At 48.4% G+C, this 22,210-nt stretch overlaps 1 protein-coding gene across 1 annotated transcript in view; it reads left to right on the plus strand.

The window, feature by feature from the left end:
• Nucleotides 1-11,734: 11,734 nt before the first annotated feature.
• The window catches only part of Tbc1d2b (TBC1 domain family member 2B), a 113,538-nt gene continuing 103,062 nt past the window's right edge, over nt 11,735-22,210 (plus strand). Inside the window, exon 1 of the mRNA XM_004660380.2 lies at nt 11,735-12,082. Coding sequence (XP_004660437.2) covers nt 11,735-12,082 — 348 coding nt within the window. The remainder of the gene's footprint in view (nt 12,083-22,210) is intronic.

Consider the following 22,210-nt stretch of genomic DNA (forward strand, 5'->3'; position numbering starts at 1 on the left):
ATCTCTCAGTGAGTAATGGGACAGAAAGGGCCCTGAGGTTTCCAAAACAATACAGGCTGTTGCCAAGGCTCTTGGTTGCTCACCAAAACTAGATGGTAAGTCTCTATTACTGAGAAAAATGAAGCTAGACCTAAGCCAGAAGTTTCCTCCCTGCTGATGAGCTAGAAAGTACTATGGAAGCTACTGGAAGAGAAAAGTCTTAACCAGAAGCGGACCCTGTCAGCTACATAATTAGTAGCATATCTGTTATGGGGGTAACCAACTGCTCTCTGGTTGGTTTTGAGGCCCACTTCATGGCAAGGAATTCATGTCTGGTATGGAAAACCTAGTCAAAAGCCTATATGGCAAGGAAGGTCATAACCCCTAGGGGGAAAACTACTACTGTTATTTGGCTAAATGGATATATTATGTCTACCAAATTGCCTTCTAAATACTTATGTTTATGCCCGTAGGTGTTAAGCGTCTCTTTACAGATGGCAGTGACTACTGGGGTGACCCAAAGCTCATCAATGCACTGAGCAGTGACAGGTGAATGCCCAGCATGAAATGAGACATCTCTATCACATCATCCAAGGCTCAGGAATCATGGCAGAGTAGGTGGCGGAAAGAATGTAAGAGGCACACTGGAGGAATGGCTTAGTGGTTAAGGCATTTCCCTGCACAGCCAAAGGACCCCAGGTTGAATCCCCAGGACCCACTTTAGCCAGATGCACAAGGGGGTGCATGCGTCTGGGGTTCGTTTGCAGTGGCTGGAGGCCCTGGCGTGCCCATTCTCTCCCTCTCCCTCTCTCTCTCTCTCTGTTTGTCAAATAGGTAAATACAAATAAAATATTAAAAATAAAAACAATGTAAGAGGCGCAGGTGGGGAGGAGTGCTTTGGAATGTTGTCTTCTAGCTACAATGTGGCAGCTGCATTCATGACCCCACAGCGGCTGCTATCACCTGCACAAGGCCTGCAAAAGACTGGGCCCGTCAACGGGTTGTCGTAGATGATGGAGGAGGGGGGAGGAAAAGAAGAAGAAGGAACCAGGTGTGGTGGTGCACATCTTTAATCCCAGCACTGGGGAGGTAGAGGTGGGAGGAGTTCATGGCCACTCTGAGAATACATAGTGAACTCCAGGTCAACCTGGGCTAGAGCAAGACCCTACCTTAAAAAAAAAAAAATTTAAAAACAAAACAAAAAACTGGATAAAAGAAGAAAGGGTTCAGGGGAAAGGTGATGGGGGGGGGGGAAGTACTGAGAGCCAGCCATGCTGGCGCACGCCTTTAATCCCAGCACTCGGGAGGCAGAGGTAGGAAGATCCCTGTGAGTTCGAGGCCACCCTGAGACTACATAGTGAATTCTATGTCAGCCTGGGCTAGAGTGAGACCCTACCTCAAAACACTGAAAAAAAAATTTATAAAGAAAGTAGTAAGAGGGGAGGGAAAGTTATGATCAACATACATCACGTAGATGTACGAAATTGTCAATAAAAAGTAAAACCACCCCAAAAATGAATTGATCCAAAATCAGTGACTATTTACACTATCTAATCAAAATGCAAAATATAAAACAAATTTAAAAACCTTTTCCCTTCCACTCTAGTATCAGTTCCTTCAAAGGTCTTTTCTATGTCTACATATCTGGCCTTCTGGGGTCTTGTTCTCTTGTCACTTTGCTCGCCTAGGTTTAAAATTAAATTTAACATTCATCCCATGGATCTTTTCACATCTTCCTCATCTCTTCAAGCTTTCGATTCAAAGGTCCCTCCTCCTACATGGGTTCAGAGGGCATCTAGCTCGTAGGCAGCGCTTAGGTGAGAAGAGAGGGAAAGAGCTGGGGTGAGTCTGGTACTGAGGAACTTACCTGGTATACATGAAGTCCTGCGTTTGACGCCAAAAGCAGAAAACAAAGAGAGGGCTGGAGGAATGGCTGGGTGGTTAAGGTACTTGCCTGCGAAGCATAAGGACCCAGGTTAGATTCCCCAGGACCCACGTAAGCCAGGTGCACGCTTCTGGAGTTCATTTGCAGTGGCTAGAGGCCCTGGCAACCAATTCTCTCTTTCTTCGATTTCATATATATATATATATATATATACATATATATATATATATATATAAAAGCATGCACATATATACATATATATGCAGAGAGAATATATAGAGAGTATATATATAATATATGTATATATATAGAGAATGTGTGTGTATATATATAGAGTATATACAAAGAGTGTGTATATATATATATATAGAGAGAGAGAGAGAGTATATTATATATATACATATAGAGAGAGCATATATATAGAGAATGTGTATATATATATATAGAGAGAGAGAGAGTATATGATATATACATATATAGAGAGCATATATATAGAGAATGTATATATATATATATATAGAGAGAGTATATGATATATATACATATATAGAGAGAATATATATAGAGAATATGTATATATATATATATATATAGAGAGAGAGAGAGAGAGAGAATGTGTATATATATAGATAGATAGAGAGAGAGAGAGAGAGAGAGAGAGAGAGAGGAAGGAGAACTGGAGATGAGGGTCGGCTGAATGCTGTGAGGCTGGGAAGGAGCGTGTAAAGGCAGAAGGGACTGTGGCGTCCCCACATGGTTCTCGGCTGCAAAGACAAGGCAGTGAACAGTGAGCAGATGGGGCTCCCTGCTACTGCAGCCCCATGGCCTCCCATGGGGTCCAAGTGCCCTCTGTCCCTGGGCAGCATACTTTTCCTGCCACTCGGGGGCTTTACCTGCTGGGCATATACCCTCATTAGTTCCCAGGAACCACAAAGGCTTCTGTCTGTCCGTGCCTCGATCCTCCCCACCCTCCCAGAAACCTGAAAGGCCTCACGTGTCTTCCCTCTCGGAAAAAGACCCATGTGGTAGATGGATTTGCCTGCCCGTTTGATAGGGAAATAAGGCCCACTGGACTCCAGTGAGCAGTGTGAGGCGCTCTGAGCCCTGGCTTCCCCCAGCAAGGCTTTTCCCCTCCGAAGACCCCCGTCTGCCAGAGCACCTGGCATCAGGAGCCAGGCCCAGTGCCAGCCCAGGAGACGGCTCCAGCCAGCAGCACGGAGAGGAATGGGAGGTTTGTGGAATGAATTAGTTGCCGTGTTGAAATTCAGCTAGAGGTCAGGGACCTGCCAGGTGTTTGGCATTCATCAGTCAGCTCAGGCAAGCCTCAACACGATTGTAGGAGGGAGCTGCTCTCATTCTCCCCATCGTCCAGAGCAAGGGAGGCACCCTTGCCTTATTTAGGTACTGCCTTTCACCCTGAGCCCTTCCCGCTCCTCCAACCACCTTCCACTTGAGCACCAAGCGTGGGTCAGGCTGCCCGTTTACATCAGTGCAGGAGCAGACGGAGCCTTCTCCCTGGCTGGTGTTTCCCTGGATGTCGTCTGCTTGGGAAGCTGCTGGCCATGGCTCCACACCTCTGCTCTGAGGCTGGCCTGTCCCTTCCCTGACCTCTCCTGTCCTTGCAGTCCCCTACCCTCCTCCACTACCCCTGATCTCCCCATCAGGCCACCCTCGTCCCCACTGTGTGACTCCTCCACTAGCAGAGCCATCTTTGCCTCAAGGACAGAGCCTCATTCGTACCTCAGAGGGGTGGTAGTGAGGTTGGCTCCCCCAGCAGGGCACAGAGAAGATGCCAGTGTGTTATCTGAAAGTAGTCATGGGGGCTGGAGAGATGGCTTATTGGTTAAGATGCTTACCAGCAAAGCCAAAGGTCCTAGGTTCGATTCCCCAGGACCCACGTAAGCCAGATGCACAAGGGGGCGCATGCGTCTGGAGTTTGTTTACAGTGGCTAGAGGCCATGGCATGACCTCTCTTTCAAATAAATAAATAAGATATTAAAGACACATATTAAAAAAAAAAGAGTTGGGCGTGGTGGCACATGCCTTTAATCCCAGCACTTGGGAGGCAGAGGTAGGAGGATTGCCGTGAGTTCAAGGCTACCCTAACACTCCATAGTGAATTCCAGGTCAGCCTGGGCTAGAGTGAGACCCTACCTCAAAAAACCAAAAAAAGAAAAAAGGAAAGCAGGGCTTGAGTGATGGCTTAGCAGTTAGGGCATTTGCCTGCGAAGCCTAAGGACCCCGGTTCAATTCTCCAGGACCCACATAAGCCAGATGCACAAGGGGGCGCACGCGTCTGGAGTTCATTTACAGTGTCTAGAGGCCCTGGTGTGCCCATTCTCTCTCTCTCCCTCTCCCTCTTTCTCTCTCAAATAAATAAATAAATAAAATACATTTTAAAAAAGAATGTAATCATGGTTGTCCTAACTTCGGTGGGTAGCCAAGGCCACAGGAAGAAGCAGAACACCGAGGTGAAGGGCCACTTAGTCGTGAGGGATCTGAGTGTCCAGAAGGCTTGGAGCCTGAAGCATCGGATGAGCAGAGCCTCCGCTGGGCGGCAGAGCCCCGGGAGATGACCACAGGCCTCCCAGCCAGGCCTCATGGCCCTGTGGAGTCCCAGAGCGGCCAGGGCAGGGCTTAGAGATAGCCCCATGCTATGTAAGTGGGAAACTGGCGCCCAAAGAGGGCAGGGGCATGATCAAGGCGCCATGGCATTCAGGAGGTTAAGCTGGCTTTCCTCCCCAGGCTTGGTCAGGGCTGTGAGCTCTTCTTGTGCCAGGGGGTAGGCAGGCATCTCTGGCTCCACGGGGTCTGACCCATGAAAGGCGCTTGTGTATTGGGGCTTCTCCAGACCTCCTGACACCTCCCGCTGTCTCTGGGGAAAGCTGCTGAGGATGAGCCGCTGGCTTTGTGCTCCCTGGGGCTTGCCCAGGGGCTGGGCCTTGCTGGAGCAAGTTCACCGTCTACGGTTCCCCTTTTTGGTAAACAGTGGCTACTTACTTCCTCCTGGTCACCAGATTCCCAGGAGGCTGGAGAAGCAGAGTCTGACATGGTGGAAAGGGCAGACCCTCGGCCGCCAAGTACATCCCCCTCAGACAGGCTGTGGTAAAGCTGGCCCCATGGCCACAGGACTCTGTGTCAATAAGCTGGGCTTTGATCTGTGTTTGTCCCCTCCACAATTCATGTTGAAACTTGGTCTCCAAGGTCATTGGCAATGGTGCTTGGGGGTGAGGCCTTTCATTAGGTTAAAGGGGGCCATAAAAATGGGTCCTAGTCCAACAGGGCTGCAGCTCTAGAAGAGGAGGTGATGCCTATACCAAAACTATGCTACCACTGAGGCTCTGAGCTGCCAACACTCTGCAGACCGTTTCCTCCCGCAACAGTGACCTCAACAGATGTAGTTGCTCAATCTTGAACTTCCTGGACATTACAACTTTATTCTTTACAAATTACTCAGCATGTGGTATTCTATTACGGCCACAGAAAAAGGACAGAGAGATCACGTCAGAAGGGTTCTGGGGCTGAGGAGGTAACTCACCTGGTAAAGCGCTTGCTGTGTTAGCGTAGGCCTGAGTTCGATCCCTAGTCCCCATGTAAAGATTCTGAATGTGGTAGCACATGTCTATAATCCCAGCGCTGGAAAGAAAGGCAAAATGGCTCTCTCTGTCTCTCTCACTCTGCCTCTTTCCCTCTCTCAAATAAATAAATAAAAATAAAAAGGGAGGGGCTGGAGAGATGGCTTAGTGGTTAAGGTGCTTGCCTGCAAAGCCAAAGGATTGCGGTTCAATTCCCCAGCACCCACATAAGCCAGATGCACAAGGTGGCACATGCGTCTGGAGGTCATTTGCAGTGACTGGAAGCCCTGGCGTGCCCATTCTCTCTCTCTCTTTCTCTCTGCCTCTTTCCCTTTCTCAAATAAATAAAAATAAAAAATAAAAAAAAAGAAAGGCAAAACAGGAGGATCCATTGGGCTTGCTGGCCAGCCAATCTAGCCTAATCAGTGGCCTGCAGGGCATCAAAAGATCCTGTCTGTCTCTATCAGTTACTTTCTCATAGCTGAGACAACATTATTTGACCAGAAGCAACTTATGGAAGAGTTTAATTCAGTTTACAGTACCAGAGAGACTATCACTGTGGGAAACGCATGGCAGGAGAAGGAAGCTGCCTTCACATTGTCACGTCAGCAGGAGAGAGAAAGAGAGAGAGAGAAGTAAGCATAGCTGGGCTGTAACACCTCAAGTTTCATCCCAGTGAAACACTTCCTCTACCAAGGTTTCACCCCCTAAAGGTTCTACAATATTCCAAAGCAGTGCCACTTTGCTGGGAACCAAGCGCTCAAACATATGAGTCTGTAGGGAGCATCACATGCAAACCAACACACTGTCTCAAAAAGACGTAAACAGGTTGTCCTCTGGCTTCCGTGCACATGTGTACAAATACACATTGAAAAACACACAAATACACACATACCATATAAGAAAAACAAGTTAAAAGAAGGGTTTCAAGGAATGAGAATCCTCCTGATACAGCTTCAAAATTTTCATGTAGGCTCTGGAGAGATTGCTCGGTGATTAAGGTAGTTGCCAGTAAAGCCTAAGAACCCGGGTTCAAATCCCCAGTACCCACATAAAGCCAGATGCACAAAGTGGTGCACGCATCTGGATGGAGTCCGTTTGCAGTGTCAGGAGGCCCTGGTGCACTCATTCTCTCTCTCCCTTGTCTCTCTCTCTCAAATAAATAAAAAATATTAAAAATCGTTCCATGTAGGAGAGAGCCAGGATATGGGGAGGTATGATTCAGTTTGAAATGGGGGAAACTGAAGCTAGGTTTAACACTTTATATTAACTGTGTCCAACTTGAGGGTAGGAAGAGACGCTAAAAGAGAGGCAATAAAGCTAGCGTCCCTGGGTTAGACAAGGAAGGATTTATCCATGAAATCAGTAGCACCCTGGGGTGGCCTTGGAGAATGAATAGGGTAGCGGACCCTGGGGTGGGGCGAGGAATCGAGAGGGTGCTGGGGTTGATTCTGAAGGCTTGGGCACTTCCCATGGCCCCCTGCTGAGATGTTGCTGCTGGCTTTGAGGGATTCATACTTTACACAACCCGGGCCCAGCCAGAGGCAGTGAGGGACCAAATCAGTTTCTCCCTCACAGGCCTCAAGACCTGATCCTCCTTCCTCTGTCTCCTCAGCAATTTCCTACCAGTGTGTGCCACCACAATGGGCCGTTTCTCCCTCAGATACCACTACAGGCTCAGCATCCAGGCTCATGACTCTTTTTTTTAAATTATTTATTTATTTATTTATTTATTTGAGAGCGACAGACACAGAGAGAAAGACAGTTAGAGGGAGAGAGAGAATGGGTGCGCCAGGGCTTCCAGCCTCTGCAAACGAACTCCAGACGCGTGCGCCCCCTTGTGCATCTGGCTAATGTGGGACCTGGGGAACCGAGCCTTGAACTGGGGTCCTTAGGCTTCACAGGCAAGCGCTTAACCACTAAGCCATCTCTCCAGCCCAAGGCTCATGACTCTTGAGGGGCCTGTGAACTATCTGCGGTGTAAGAAAAATGGCGGCGGGGTGTGATAGCGCATACCTGTGATGCCCAGCCCTTGAGAGGCAGAGGCAGGAGGATCACAAGTCCCGGGCTGGCTTGGGCTCCATACAGAGAACCTGCCAGAGAGAGAGAAAGAGGAGAGAGAGAGAGAAACAGAGAAAGAGAGGGAAAGGAAGGAAATAAAGACATATTGGCTTCAAAATTCATAGACAACAACAAAATCAGGAAATAAACATTTATTTATTTTGTTTTTTTGAGGTAGTGTCTCACTCTGGCCCAGGCTGACGTGGAATTAACTATGTACTCTCAGGCTGGCCTCGAACTCACCCTGATCCTTCTACTTCTGCCTCCTAAGTGCTGGGATTAAAGGAGTGTGCCACTATGCCTGGCTTCTACTTTCTTTATAAAAAATATTTTAGGGCTGGAGAGATGGCTTAGTGGTTAAGCGTTTGCCTGTGAAGCCTAAGGACCCTGGTTCGAGGCTTGGTTCCCCAGGACCCACATTAGCCAGATGCACAAGGGGGCACAAGTATCTGGAGTTCGTTTGCAGTGGCTAGAAGCCCTGGCATGCCCATTCTCTCTCTCTCTGTGTCACTCTCAAATAAATAAATACGAATGAGCAAAAAAAAAAATTTTAAGTATTTTATTATTTGAGAGAGAGAAAGAATGGGCATGCCAGGGCCTCTAGCTACTGCAAACCAACTCCAGATGCAAACATCCCCCTTGTGCATCTGGCTTACATGGATACTGAGGAACCAAACCTGGGTCCTGATGCTTAGCAGGCAAGCATCTTAACCATGAAACAATCTCTCCAGCCCTATGTCCACTTTCTAGAAATCACAAAATTGCCACTACCTTTGAAAATAAGTTGTAGACTGGAATTTTTCTCACTTGGCCAGAATCCCCAGGGAAACATGGTAATTCCCAAGAAATCATAGCCCATCATAATTAAAACACATAATTCTTTGTTATGTGATATCAAGAGCACCAATTACAGTCATATCTTGGAATGTTTTTAGCAAAACATCTTATAGTAAACATGCGTGGCAAAAATTCTGTATATGTTTAACATGGGGTCCAGGGGCACTTTCTTTCCAATGTTTGCTGTGGCATGAGGAAGAAGGTTAAAAGCCCGCAGCAGTGAAATGGGGCCCCTGCTCCTCCTGAGTGTGCTCAGGAAGGGAGTGGCATGTGGGAGCGGCGAAGTCAGCCTGGGCTCAACTGAGGGTCCCTGTTTGCCAAGCTCCAGCCCTCTAGTCCAGGCTTTCCCCCCTAAGGAAGGGGCTCCCTCCCTCTGTCCAGGAGGATGTCGTCTTCATTTCTACCAGACATCTGTCTCCGGGTGATACCTGTGAGGCCTGGCCCTGTGCTTAGAGCCAAAGCTCACGGACATCCCCGCTTCCTCACAACTCACTGACTGAGCTGAGATGGGCTGTATCTTGTTTCTGCTCATGATCTCCAGCACCTCAGCTGCACAGGCTGGCTGCTTCTCCCAACTCTTCCCCTTTCCATAGTATTTCAACGCTATACCTCATCTTGACTGCCCTGCCCACAGCCAATTAATTATAGTCCCTCTTACCCACAGAGTGAGGCCCAAATGGAATTGGGTTTTGTCACACCCCAGGGTGGCCCAGCCTGCATGCAGCACTCAGGTCTAGGACCTACTGTGTTTGGGTGCCAGATTGACTGCTGGATTCCCCCCCACCCCCACCCCGCACCAGAGTCTGTTGACTTGAGGACAACAATGTGATTAGTTTAATAAGAATAATAGGCATAATTAATGTTTGATATGTACAACAGCCATCCTGTGTATGAGGCACCATGCTGAGTAAGCACTACCTCATGAAAGAAAGAAGGAGAGAGAGAATGGGTGTGCCAGGGCCTCTAGTCGCTGCAAATGAACTCTAGACGCATGCACCTGCATCTGGCTTATGTGGGCCCTGGGGAATCGAAACCTAGGTCCTTTGGCTTTGCAGGCAAGTGCCTTAACCACTAAGCAACCCCTCCAGCCCCTACCCGGTGCATTTTTCATGTAACCATCATAATAACAATACTACGAGAATCCCTGCTTTAGAACTGAAGAGAATGAGGCAAACAAGGTTAGATAACTTGACCAAAGCTCCAAAAAGACATTCGAATTTTGATGTTCTTGTCCATCTCATAAAGCTCAGATTTCCACCTGTGTTTTAAAAACATATTTTTATTTATCTGCAAGAGAAAGAGAGAGGGAGGAAAGAGAGAGAGAGATTAGGTACACTAGTTCCTCCTTCCATTGCAAACGAACTCTAGGCATATGTACCATGTTGTACAACTGGTTCTGTATGGATACTAGGGAATTAAACCTGGGCCGGCAGGCTTTATAAGCAAGCATCTTTAACCATTGAGCCATTTCCCCTGCCCCTCCACCTGTTCTTACTATGGTTGTATGAAATAAGCAATATGGTGAGATATTTGATTTGGCCTTCTCTCAAATCTAGCTAGAAATTTCCTTTCCTCTTTGAGGATGTGAGCCTCTGTATTCACTGTTTCTTCTACCTGGACTGCTGTCCCCTCATATCTGGTTGCCTTTCTCTCTCAATCACGTAGGTCTCTTTGCTCAGTGGTGTGCAACCTTGAATCTGCCTCCCCTAACCCAGAGCTTGCTCCCACCTTCCTTTGCAAACTCCTTCCTCTTACTTTGCTTATTTTTTTAAATCATTTATTAATTTATTTCAGAGAGAGAGAGAGAGAGAGGGTGAGCAAAAGAGAATGGGCACACCAGGGTCTACAGTTGCTACAAACCAACTTCAGATGCATGCGGCAATTTATGCATCTGGTTTACATGGGTCCTGGAGAATTGAACTAGGGTCCTTTGGCTTTGCAGACAAGTGCCTTAACTGCTAAGCCATCTTTCCAGCCCTTTTTTACTTTTTGTTTCTTTTACAAAACAGCAGTATTTCCCTTTTGAGGTGTCGTGAAGATGAAAATGAGTTAATACAGAAAGCACCAGTAAGATGGATATGATCCTATCTCTCAGGAGGCTGAGGCAGTGGGGTCACCACTTGGGCATAATGAGACCCTCCACCCAACTTCAACCCTGGTAAATGCTATTTTTTTTTTCAAGGTAGGGTCTCACTCTGGCCCAGGCTGACCTCAGGGTGGCCTCAAACTCACAGCAATCCTCTAACCTCTGCCTCCCAAGTGCTGAGATTAAAGGTGTGTGCCACCATGCCTGGTTATTTTTTTTTTTAATTTTTAGTTTTTACTCATTTGCAAGCGGAGAGAGAAGAGAGACAGACAGAGACACAGAGAATGGGTATTCCAGGGCCTCCAGTCATTCCAAACGGACTCCAGATGCACACACCACTGCTGAGCCATCTCTCCAGGCCCTGGTAAGTGCTATTTTAAGCAGCAATTATTAGTTACAGGCCACCACAGAATATATGTGGCAAAACAATTATTTGTTTGCTATTTTACATGTACCTTATCTTTGTACTTTATTAGAATATTCCCCATGAGGGTCCGGAAGTGACTGGCTTGTCACTGCCGGATCTGCACAGGGCTTGAAACCTTTTTTGGCACACAGAAGATCCCTGTATAAATATTTGTTTAATTCAGTGAACGGACTGGCATGTGGATAGGCGGGAAATGCTTTCATTCATGAACTCTACAAATATTTACTGAGCCAACCCACTCAGAACCAGGCACAGGCACTCTCATTCTTGCTGTATTAGCCCATGACTCTGGCTAGGCATAGATTTAAAAATTAAAGTGTGTATGGAAACATTATCCATATAGAGTGCAATGCAATTTTAAGTGGACACTGGGCTTTGGGACATCCTCTGGTGGAATCTATGCTGTCATAAGCAAACAAAAAAACAGAATGTTGCCCGGCGTAGTGGTGCACGCCTTTAATCCCAGCACTCGGGAGGCCGAGGTAGGAGGATTGCTGTGAGTTCAAGGTCAGCCTGAGACTACATAGTGCGTTCCAAGTCAGCCTGGGCTATAATGAGACTCTACTTAGAAAAACCAACCAACCAATCAAACAAACAAACAAAAAACACAGAATTTTGCATGGAACCCCAAGGTATAGAAACCTAGAGCGCGGGCACTGCCTGGGGTTGCATGGTGAATTTGGCCTCTGCAGCGCTGCGGGGGCCGCGGCGGAGGCGGGACTACAAGTCCCAGGGTGCCCCGCGCGCCGTGGCCGTGCGGAGGGTGCGGCGCGGGGAGGCGGGGGGCAGCAGCGGGCCGCGGCGGGGCGGCGCGGGGGCGCGGGGGGCGCGGGCTCGGGCTCCGGCGGCGGACGCACGGCGGGCGCAGGGCGGGCGAGTTGGCGATGCCGGGGGCCGGGGCCCGGACGGACGAGGAGGAGGGCGCGGCGCTGGGGGCGGCGGCGGAGGCTGGGGCGGTGCCCGGGCGGGAACCCGCGCGGCTGTGCGGCTACCTGCAGAAGCTGTCGGGCAAGGGCCCGCTGCGAGGCTACCGCAGCCGCTGGTTCGTGTACGACGCGCGCCGTTGCTACCTCTACTACTTCAAGAGCCCGCAGGACGCGCTGCCCCTCGGCCACCTGGACATCGCCGACGCCTGCTTCAGCTACCAGGGCCCCGACGAGGCGGCCGAGCCCGGGGCCGAGCTGCCGGCGCATTTCCAGGTGCACAGCGCGGGAGCCGTCACCGTGCTCAAGGTGGGAGGTTCGCGCCCCGCGCCCGCCTCGTGGCATCACCTCCCTCCCCCGTTCCCCCCCCCCGCCCCGCCATTCCATTCCCGCTGCTCCGATCCACCTTCCTTCTCCAGAGGCCTTCTCTTATCCTGCCCTAGTCTTATCTTCTTTTCATCTCCCCGATTCCTTCCTCATTCCTGTTTCTTACCCTTCTTCCCGTGTTCAGGCTGCTGAGGCAGAGGGGACCCAGTCCCGTGCCCACACCTCAAACACTGAACTCTTATCTCCCCCTGCGACTTAGCTCGTCCATCCCCACCGTCCCGTGGATGGTCTGGGCATCCCTCCGGCAACTGCAGGCTTCCACGTCTTACCCCACTCTTGCCTTTACACCTTTGTGTATGACCTTGTGCATGTCTTTTCTTTCTTTTTCTCGAGGTAGGGTTTCACTCTGTCCAGGCTGACCTGGAATTCACTGTGTAGTCTCAGGTTGGCCTCGAACTCACGGCGATCCTCCTACCACTGCCTCCCGAGTGCTGGGATTAAAGGCGTGTGCCACCACGCCCGGCTGGGTATGTCTTTTGAATGACCCCTCTGGGCTTCAGCTGCCTGCTCCGTGAAGAGGGGGACATAGCGGTGGAATGTGCCTCATAGGGGTGTTGGGATTAAATGATTTACACAGTATAAAGTGCTTAGTAAAAGTTAGTGTATTTAGTGCTGTAGCCAGAATCAGATGGTGGTGGAGCCCTTGGAGATAATAAACCTTAATCCACTCCGGAGTGGGCAGGGATGCTCTAGCTGTGGCCGTATAGCCGGTAAGTGGCAGAGCCTGTTTTGTTTGCTCCTTGTTTTGCCTGGGAGCAGTGGGAGAGAGCTGTTTCAGCCAGCTTCGTCTCGCTCCTGGGAAGCTTCTTATTAACATCATGGCAGTAGTCAGTCTGGGCAGCTTTGCTTGTTCTTGGGAGTCACCAGGGGTCTAGATGGTGTCACCTCCTAGGGACTGTCCTGCTTAGCTCACCCAGGCCTGGAGCTGGGCTGCCAACTCTCTGGGCCTCGCTGTCTGCCTTGATCCTGTGAGTCCCCACCCTCTCTGGCTTCTCTTCCGTATTGCAAACTGGACTTTCTCCAGTGCAGCGTCGCTGGGCTCGAAGCAGCAGCCCTTAGAGCTGGCCAAGTGGAGAGCAGAGTGGGCAAGCGCCCTGGCCTTGGAGCACAGAACCGTTTCCGAGGCTTCCAGAAGGAGCAGCAGCTGGAACTGCTCCCCAAAGTCATTGCTTAGAAGAAGAGCTTTTTGTCCACTCAGCTTTTACCAGTTGGAGCTGAGTCTGCTCCCATGGTCTCTTGGTCCCCCCCCTCAGGTCTTTTAAGTGGGTGAGTAAAGTCTTTTTTCTCCAAAGGAAGCCAATCAGACATGCAGTTCAACGTGAGGTAACTTCGTGTCTTGTCTAAACTTGGGAATGACCCCAGAGAGTTCACAGGGAGTTTTGTCAAAGGCAGAGGCTCATCCTCAGCGTACATGTGGACACTGGTGAATTTCCGGTGGAATTGTTTGTCAAAAGAGAAAACAGAGCTTCCTGTTTCAGATTTTCTCAGAAAACTTTCGAGCCCTCCCTCTACAAGTTCTTCAGTTTCAAACAAAAGGTCTCGATAATTAGACAGAGTCTGCATCTGTGAGGTTCCAAGCTTCATGTCAGTAGTGTGGCTTCAGACTTGGAGAGACTTGAACCTGTAGCTTGAATCTACCACTCACGAAGTTGGATACATTTACCAGTTCTGTGTCCCAGTTCTTGCCGTGGTTTGGGTGTGAATCCTACCTTCTTCAATGGGTGACTGTGAGGCTTCTGGGGAAAAAAAAAAGACTGGTTTATAGTATTACCTGGCACCCTTAGGGAACATCAGGCAGTGTCTTTGGCCAAATAAGTGGTATAGTCATAATATTCATATAGTGGAGTGTTAAGGGTAGTGAACTTAAAGGAAATGTCACAAACATAAAATTGAGCAAGCAATAAAAAGTTAGATGTTGAGGGCTGGAGGGATGGTTTAGCAGTGAAGGCGCTTGCCTGTGAAGCCTAAGGACCCGTGGTCAACTCTCCTGGTGCCACGTGTAAGCCAGGCACACAAGGTGATGCAAGTGTGCACGGTCACACATGCACACAGGGTGGCTGGCACAAGATCGCATCTGGAGTTCGACCGCAGTGGCTCGGGGTCCTAGTGTGCGCCAGTTCTGTCTCTCTCATAAAAATAAATAAATAAAAAGTTGTGTTTTTTTTTTTTCTTTTAAGTTACATGGTGATGCCATTTATGTGAAGAGAAAGGTTCCTGTGAAGCAGCATTATAGAGCGTAAAAGGACACGTGTCGTGCTGTGTTGGGAAACGTGGAGCTGCGTGGGGTGACTCTGGGTTGCGGTTACTTCTGATGGGAAGAGAGGGCTGAGGTTGGGGATGGATGTCCTGAGGCTCCTGCTCTTGTGGTGTTTTGTTTTTTTGGATTGGGTCACAGGTGAACCGGTGCTCGTTACAAATGCAACAGGTGGGCAACTGATGCGCCTGAAATTCGTTCATGAGCGTCGCCCGAATAGTCATGCAGGAGCATCTTAGATGTAAGGTTCGTCAGAGAACAGGCTGGGGAAACGGCTCGGTGGTTAAAGGCGTTTCCTCCACAAGCCTACTGACGGGAGTTCAGATCCCCGACACTAATGTAAAAGTTGGATTCCAAGGTGGCGCTTGCATTGGTGACCCCAGTGTGCCTGTGCGGGAAACGGAGTGGGAGAATCCCAAAGCCTGCGGGCCGGCTAGTGCAGCCTTCCCGGCCGCAACGGGAGAGCCCCCGTGTCAAACCCGGGAGTAGAGGACTAACGCCTGAAGTTGACTTGTGACTGTTACACATGTGCAGTAGCGTGCATGTGCCTATGCACACACAATAGTAATAAAGCTAAAAAAAATTCTACTTTGTTGGCTTGATAAAAATGAAGGCAATGAGCAGGATGTGATGGCTCACTCCTGTCCTTCCAGCACTTGGGAGATGGAAGCCAGAGGGTCAGGATCTCAAGGTCATCTTGGCTGCATAGTGAGTTCAGGGCCAGCCTGAGCTACATGAGACCCTGGTCTCAGCCATTCTCTCTCCCAAATGGTAAAAATGAAAACAGGCAAGCTTTTCAGAAGAAAAGCAAGAAAAGAGCAGTTAAGATGTATGGTTTCAGTGTCAAGGTGAATTTCAGTGCACAGCAGTTCCTTTTGAGCTGTAGGAGTGAACATTTTATGATGGTAAAAGTGGAAAATAGGGGTCGGGCCTGGTGGCGCACGCCTTTAATCCCAGCATTCTGGAGGCAGAGGTAGAAGGATCGCCGTGAGTTCAAGGCCACTCTGAGACTACAGAGTTAATTCCAGGTCAGCCTAGACCAACCAGAGTGAAACCCAACCTCGAAAAACAAACAAAAAAATGGAAAATAGGGCTAGAGAGATGACTCAGCGGTTAAGGCACTTGTCACCTGCAAAGCCTATTGACCTGGGTTCGAGTCCCCAGTACCCACATAAAGCCAGATGCACAAAGTGGTGGTGCATTGTTTGCCGCAGCTGGAGGCCCTGGTGCGCCCATTCTCTTTGTCTTCTCGTTTGTCTCTTTCTGCTTGCAAATAAATAAATAAAAATATTTTGAAAAAGTGGAAAATAGCAGTTAGCTTCCTTTTCATACGAAGTGATCTGACAAGTGAGCCCCATGCTCACGAATTACTGTGTCACACTGGTGCTGCTAACCTGTAGGGAACCCTGGTTTCCAAGGAGCCTTTTGTAGGTCCATGAGGCAGGGTCTCATGTAGCTCAGGCTGGCCTTGAACTCACTATGCAGCCAAAATGACCTTGAGATCCTGACCCTCTGGCTTCCATCTCCCAAGTGCTGGAACAACAGGAGTGAGCCATTACTGCTCATTTCCATCATTTTTATCAAGCCAACATTTAATAAGGGAAGTTAAGCAGTGATTTGCTTATGGTGTTATCATGTGTTTCTTGTTTTAAAGTGTCTTTCAGCTTTTTCTGGAGAGGCTTTGGCTTTTTTTTTTGGCTTTTCCAAAATGTCTTATTGCTTGAGTCTTAATGAAAGTTGATAGTGGAATTTCATGGAAAACTCCTCAGTTCTTTAAGTCGGGATCTAGTCCAACGTCCTGCTTTACAGATGAGGGGAAGGAGGCACAAGAAGGGATGTGATTTTCCTGAGCTGATGAAGCTGGACTTGGACCCTCTGAAAGCAGAGGCTCTGGGAAAGGATTGTGTCCCAAATGTGAAGTGTCTAATGGCATTATCTGTTTTGACAAGTATCTTTTGTTTACTTTTTAAAAATTGTTTTGGTCTCTCCTTACAGAGGAAGGGATATTTAACAAAGTACTAGGGGCCCAGGAAAGTCCTTGAACCCCAAACCCTAGGTTCGTTTCTCAAAGAATTGAATAAAAAAGTGAGAAGGATAATTATTAAATATATAAATATACATATACATATACTTATACATAAAAATATATATATTTTCAGGCTGACCTGAATTTCACTATGTATTTCTCAGGGTGGCCTTGAACTCACGGTGATCCTCCTGCCTCTGCTTCCCAAGTGCTGGGATTAAAGGCGTGTGCCACCATGGCCAGTCTAAATTATTTATTGAGGGAAGCACAGAGCCCAGGAAAGGCACCCACGTGGCTACAGATTCCACGTGGAGGGCCTGGAAAAAAAACGTGGAAAGAAGAAACCAGAAGGTTCAAGGAGCTCCTGCCATGTGGGGAGCTGGAGGGGATAAAGGAGCCCATGTGGAGAGTCAGGGATAGGGGACCCCCAGCTCAGGCCCAGCCGAGGGGAAACTCCCACAGCTGGAAGTTCCCAAGTGTTGCGAGACTTTTTTGGTCTTTTGAAGTATGATCTCCCTGTAGCCCAGGCTGACCTGGAACTCTCTCTGTAGCTGATGCTGGCCGCAAACTCATGGTGAGTCTACCTCAGCCTCCTGAGTGTTGGGATTAAAGGTGTGTGTCACCATGTTCTCTTTTTTCAGAAGCTGCCACTCTTTTTTTTTTTTTTTTTTTTTTTTTTTTGGTTTTTCGAGGTAAGGTTTCACTCTAGCCCAGGCTGACCTGGAATTCACTATGGAGTCTCAGGGTGGCCTTGAACTCATGGCAATCCTCCTACCTCTGCCTCCCAAGTGCTGGGATTAAAGGCGTGAGCCACCACGCCCGGCTTACTCTTTTAATTAGAGAACAATTGAGGGCTAGTACAACATCAGGAATGATATCCTTTTTTTTGTTTTCACTTGTTGGCTACACCTTTTCTCTCTATAGCTACAAGTTTCACTCACAAACTTCACTGCAGTTAGTTTTTTGTTTGTTTGTGTTTTCGAGGTAGGGTCTCGCTGTAGCCCAGGCTGACCTGGAATTCACTATGTAGAATCAGGGTGGCCTTGAACTCACCGCGATCCTCCTACCTCTGCCTCCCAAGTGCTGGGATTAAAGGCGTGCGCCACCACGCCCGGCTGCAGTTACATTTTTTAACCTTTCCTCAGAGAAGAAACAGCGGTGTCATGTGTCTTCTAAAAGTGGTGCCTGAGGAAGACTTAGGTGTGGGGCCTCAACAGTGGCTGGCTATTTTTAAAAATACTTTTTATTTATGTATTTTAATTTTTATTAGCATTTTCCATGATTATAAAAAAATATCCCATGTTATTCTTTATTTATTTGAGAAAGATAAAGAATGAGAATGGCCGCATCAGGGCCTCTTGCAAATGAACTCCAGACACATGTGCCACTCTGTGCATCTGGCTTTGCATGGGTACTGGAGAATTGAACCCAGGCTGGCAAGCTTAGCAGGCAAGCGTCTTTTAACTTCAAAGCCATCTCCCCAGCCTGACAAGTCTCACTTGTGACTTTGGATATAATTTATTCTGGATTTGATAAAGTGCAGGGTTGTTTTTTTTTTTTCCTTTTCTTTTAATGTGCTTCATAGTCTATCCTTTTCATGAAGTCAATACCTGGGGGGGGAAAAAACATTTTCCTGTGCTGGATAGATGGCTTAGCAGTTAAGGTGCATGCCTGCAAAGCCTAAGGACCCAGGTTCGATTCTCCAGGTCCCACGTAAGCCATATGCACATGGTGGCGCATGCGTCTGGAGTTCATTTGCAGTGGATAGAGGCCCTGGCGCACCCACTCTCACTCTGTCTGTCCCTCTATCTCTTATAAATAAATAAAAATAAATCTTATCTTTTTTTTAAAAAAAAATCCATTTTCCTGCCTGTGGTGGTTTGAATAGGATAGGTGGCCCCCAATATATTCAGTTGTTTGTAGTTTGCATCTGTAGCCACCTGGCTGAAGGCAGTGTCCCTGGGTGGATCTTAAGGTGTAGTGGTGGGTTTCAGATTTCAATCTAAAGACATGCAAAGTGTGCCTAGCTGGAGTTCCTGAAGTGTGCTGTGGCTTTTGACGTTTTTTAGGCTTGTGTGCTTCTCTCTCTGCTTGGGCCTGTGAAGGCAGGCCAGCTTCTTCTGCCATTGTGGAACTTCCCCTGGATCTGTAAGCTTCAATAAATCCCTTCCTCCATAACTGTTCCTGGTCTGGAAGTTCATCTCAGTGAACCTGAAGCTGTCTGCTACACTGCCCAATTCTTGACCACAGTACACATGAGTTTTTAGTAGACTTTTGGAAACTGCTGCAGGGTCCTGGAAGAGGCTGCTGCTTCCTGTGGACCATGTGAGAGGGTGCCTATGAGTGGGTGTGTGTGTATGGGGTTCTAGAGGCTTCTTGCTGAGCTTTCCTGGGAGCAGAGATAGGGAGACGCCAGTTCTGGTCAGTGCTTGGGGATGGGCGAGCATGTGACTGGCTGTGGGAATTCATCTGTGGCTGGCCTGCTCCCTTTCCTGCAGGCATGTGGTGCTCACATGGACATGTGTGTTAGTTTCCAAGTCACACGTAACTGAACAGTTATGCATCTCTGTTCTTCACCCCCTCTGTGGGAAGAGTGTACGCTCTCTGGTGTTGAAATTGCTTCAGCTTAATGACAAACATTTGTTAGCTTGGGTAATCATAGTGTATTCGGTACAAAATAGAATGTGGTGAGCCAGTCCTCCTGCTGAATGGTTCTGTTAAGCTGTCTTGCACCGGGACATCTGTTCAGTGGTCTTGAAGTATTATTTAAATCTTTAGATTATAGAGACTTGACTTCTTGTAGGTTTTTCCATGGCTTTGCAGATAGTAACTTCCTTAAGGACAATATAGTTCATGTTGCCAATACCTTAATGGCTTTTGGTCCTCATTGTCAGCGAATCTCCACCATAACACCCAGTCCATCTTCCTGAGGGCTGCTCCAAACAGTACCTGGAGTTCCTGGCACAAAGTTCCTGGATCTTGATGTGGAAGCCCTAACTCAGAAGGGGATGGTATTTGGAAGTGGAGCCCTCATGAATGGGTTTAGTGTCAGCAAAGAAATGCTCTCCAGGGCCTGGAGAGATGGCTCAGCAGTTAAGGCACTTGCCTGCAAAGTCCAAGGACCCAGGTTCGATTCCCCAGTATCCACATAAAGCCAGATGCACAGGTGGCACATGCATCTGGAGTTTTGTTTGCAGTGGATAGAGGCCCTGGTGCACCCATTCATATTCTTTCTCTTTCTCTGCTCCCCCCCTCAAATAAATAAATAAAATATTTAAGGAATGCTCTCTATCTGTGAGGGCACAGCAAAAAGCATGCTTCTTCATACATTTAGGTTATGCGTGTGACCTCAGAAAGTGGCAGGTACCGGCCTTGATCAGGAACTGAATTGATCTTAGATGTCCTGTCCTTCAGAACTGTGAAGAATGGGTTTCTCTTCAAGCTGCTCAGACGCTGTTCATTTTAGTTTTAGCACCTGAACGGTGACAAGGCACCCAGGCTGACCTTTGTAGAATGAAATAGGGTCACCAGTAAGCCATGGTTATGGTGTGAGCTCTGACCCTATAGAATGATGAGCCAGGACTCCCAAATGTGTGGATGTCATAGAATTCATTGCTGCCACATGTCGTGGAGGTGGCTGCCATTCACTTAAAGCCTGGTGAATATCATAGGAATCCAAAATAGGGGTTTGAGTCACCCTGTGTTGCAGTCAGCCTCTTACTGCTGGGACAGAACACCTGCATGTTAGGGGTACTGATCTAGTTTGGGGTTGGGAGAGTTAGGAAAGACTTCCCTGAGAGATAAAGACTGGGTTAGTGTTGGGCTGGAGAGATGGTTTAGTGGTTAAGCACTTGCCTGTGAAGCCTAAGGACCCCAGTTCGAGGCTTGTTTCCCCAGGACCCACGTTAGTCAGATGCACAAGGGGGTGCATGCGTCTGGAGTTCATTTGCAGTGGCTGGAGGCCCTGGAATGCCCAATCTCTCTCTCTGCCTCTTTTTCTCTCTGTCTGTTGCTCTCAAATAAATAAAAACAAACAAACAAAAAAAGAACTAGGGGAATGGAGAGAGGGAAGTGGGGTGCTGTTGGGAAGGGAAATGGCGTAGGCTGAGGCTCTTGGGAGGGAGGGCGGGCCGTGTGTTTGGGCAGCTGCAGGATCACAGGTGGGGTGAAGGGGACATAGCCTCTGGAAAAAGCAGACCTGGCCTCAGTGTTCCGGCCTTAGAGCCACAGTGGGATTTTGTCCTTTGTCCAGATTGCTGAAGAGTTGGTGAAGAATGCTAAATAATGGTTACTTTTTTTCTTTCTTCTCCAAAGTGATTGTCTTAATTTATCTGGGTGGCTGCAGCAGAATTTTAAAGACTGGCGTGGTGGTTTGAGTCACCTGTCCCCATAAACTCATGTGGTTTGAATGCTTGCTTCCCAGCTGGTGGCAGTTTGGTAGGTGGCGCCTTGCAGAAGGAGGTGTGTTGCTGGAAGAGAACCTTGAGGTTTGTTAGTCCCTAGCTTGCCAGCGTTACTTCAACTCACTCTCCCGCTGCTCCCGTTCGCCTGGTGTTGACAAGGAGGTGACATCCAGCCTCTCCTTTCTCCCAGCAGCGCTAAGTAGTACAGGTAAGTACAACATCTGGGCAGCTTAAAAACAACGGAAATGTACTGTGAAGTGTTCTGAACAGTTCTGAAGGCTAGAAAGTCCCAGATCAGCAAGCTAGCAGATGTACGTCTGCTCAGGACTCACTCTGTGCCTCTCGGGTGACGTTCTGTGCTGTGTCCTCACGGCAGAAGGGCCAGATGGTTCCTGAATTCATTGCCAGGATAAAGCACCTGACCCCAAGCAGCTGATGGCAGGAAAGGGTCTATTTTGGCTTCTGGTCTCGAGGGGAAGCGTCACGACGGCAGAGGCAAGCATGGCATGAGCAGAGACGGGACATCACCTCTGCCACAGCAGGTGGACAACAGCCGCAGGAGAGTGAGTTGAGTTCTGGCAAGAGGAAGCTGGCTGTAGCAACCCTAGGCCCGCCCACTTCCTCCAGCAAGGCTTCACCTCCCAAACTGCCATCAGCTGGGGACCAAGCATTTATGGGAGACATCTGATTCAAACCACCACAGTTCCCACTGGCCTCTTTTGTAAGATAATTAAGGATATGGCTGACTTGCTCATTTCTCAAAAGGCTCCATCTTTTTTTTTGGAGGGTGGTGGTACTTGAGATTGAACCCAAGACTTTATACATGCTAAGTATATGCTTTATTCACTCCCCCAGCCCCCCCCCCACTTCTTACCACCATCACATTAGGGGGCGCCAGGGCGTCCAGCCACTGCAGATGAATTCCAGATGCACGCGTCACCCCTGTGCATCTGGCTTACTTGGGTGCTGGGGAATTGAATCTGGATCCTTTGACTTTGCAGGCAGACACCTTAATCACCAACCCTTCTTTCCAGTTCTGATGGGAATTTCTGTTTGTTTGTTTTTCAAGGTAGGGTCTCGCTCTAGCCCAGGCTGACTTGGAATTCAGTATGTAGTCTCAGGTTGGTCTGGAACTCATGGCGATCCTCCTACCTCTTCATCCCTAGTACTGGGATTAAAGGTGTGCACCACCACACCTGGCTCTGATATGAATTTTGAGGGGCAGAAATATTCAGACCATAGCACTTGATGGATTGGTCCTATTCTTTTTGTGTGTGTGTTTTTTCGAGGTAGGGTCGGACTGTAGCTCAGGCTGACCTGGAATTCACTATGTAGTCTCAAGGTGGTCTCAAACTCATGGCTGTCCT

Source organism: Jaculus jaculus, chromosome 10, assembly GCF_020740685.1.
Source record: "Jaculus jaculus isolate mJacJac1 chromosome 10, mJacJac1.mat.Y.cur, whole genome shotgun sequence".
In the NCBI taxonomy this organism is placed as follows: domain Eukaryota; kingdom Metazoa; phylum Chordata; class Mammalia; order Rodentia; family Dipodidae; genus Jaculus; species Jaculus jaculus.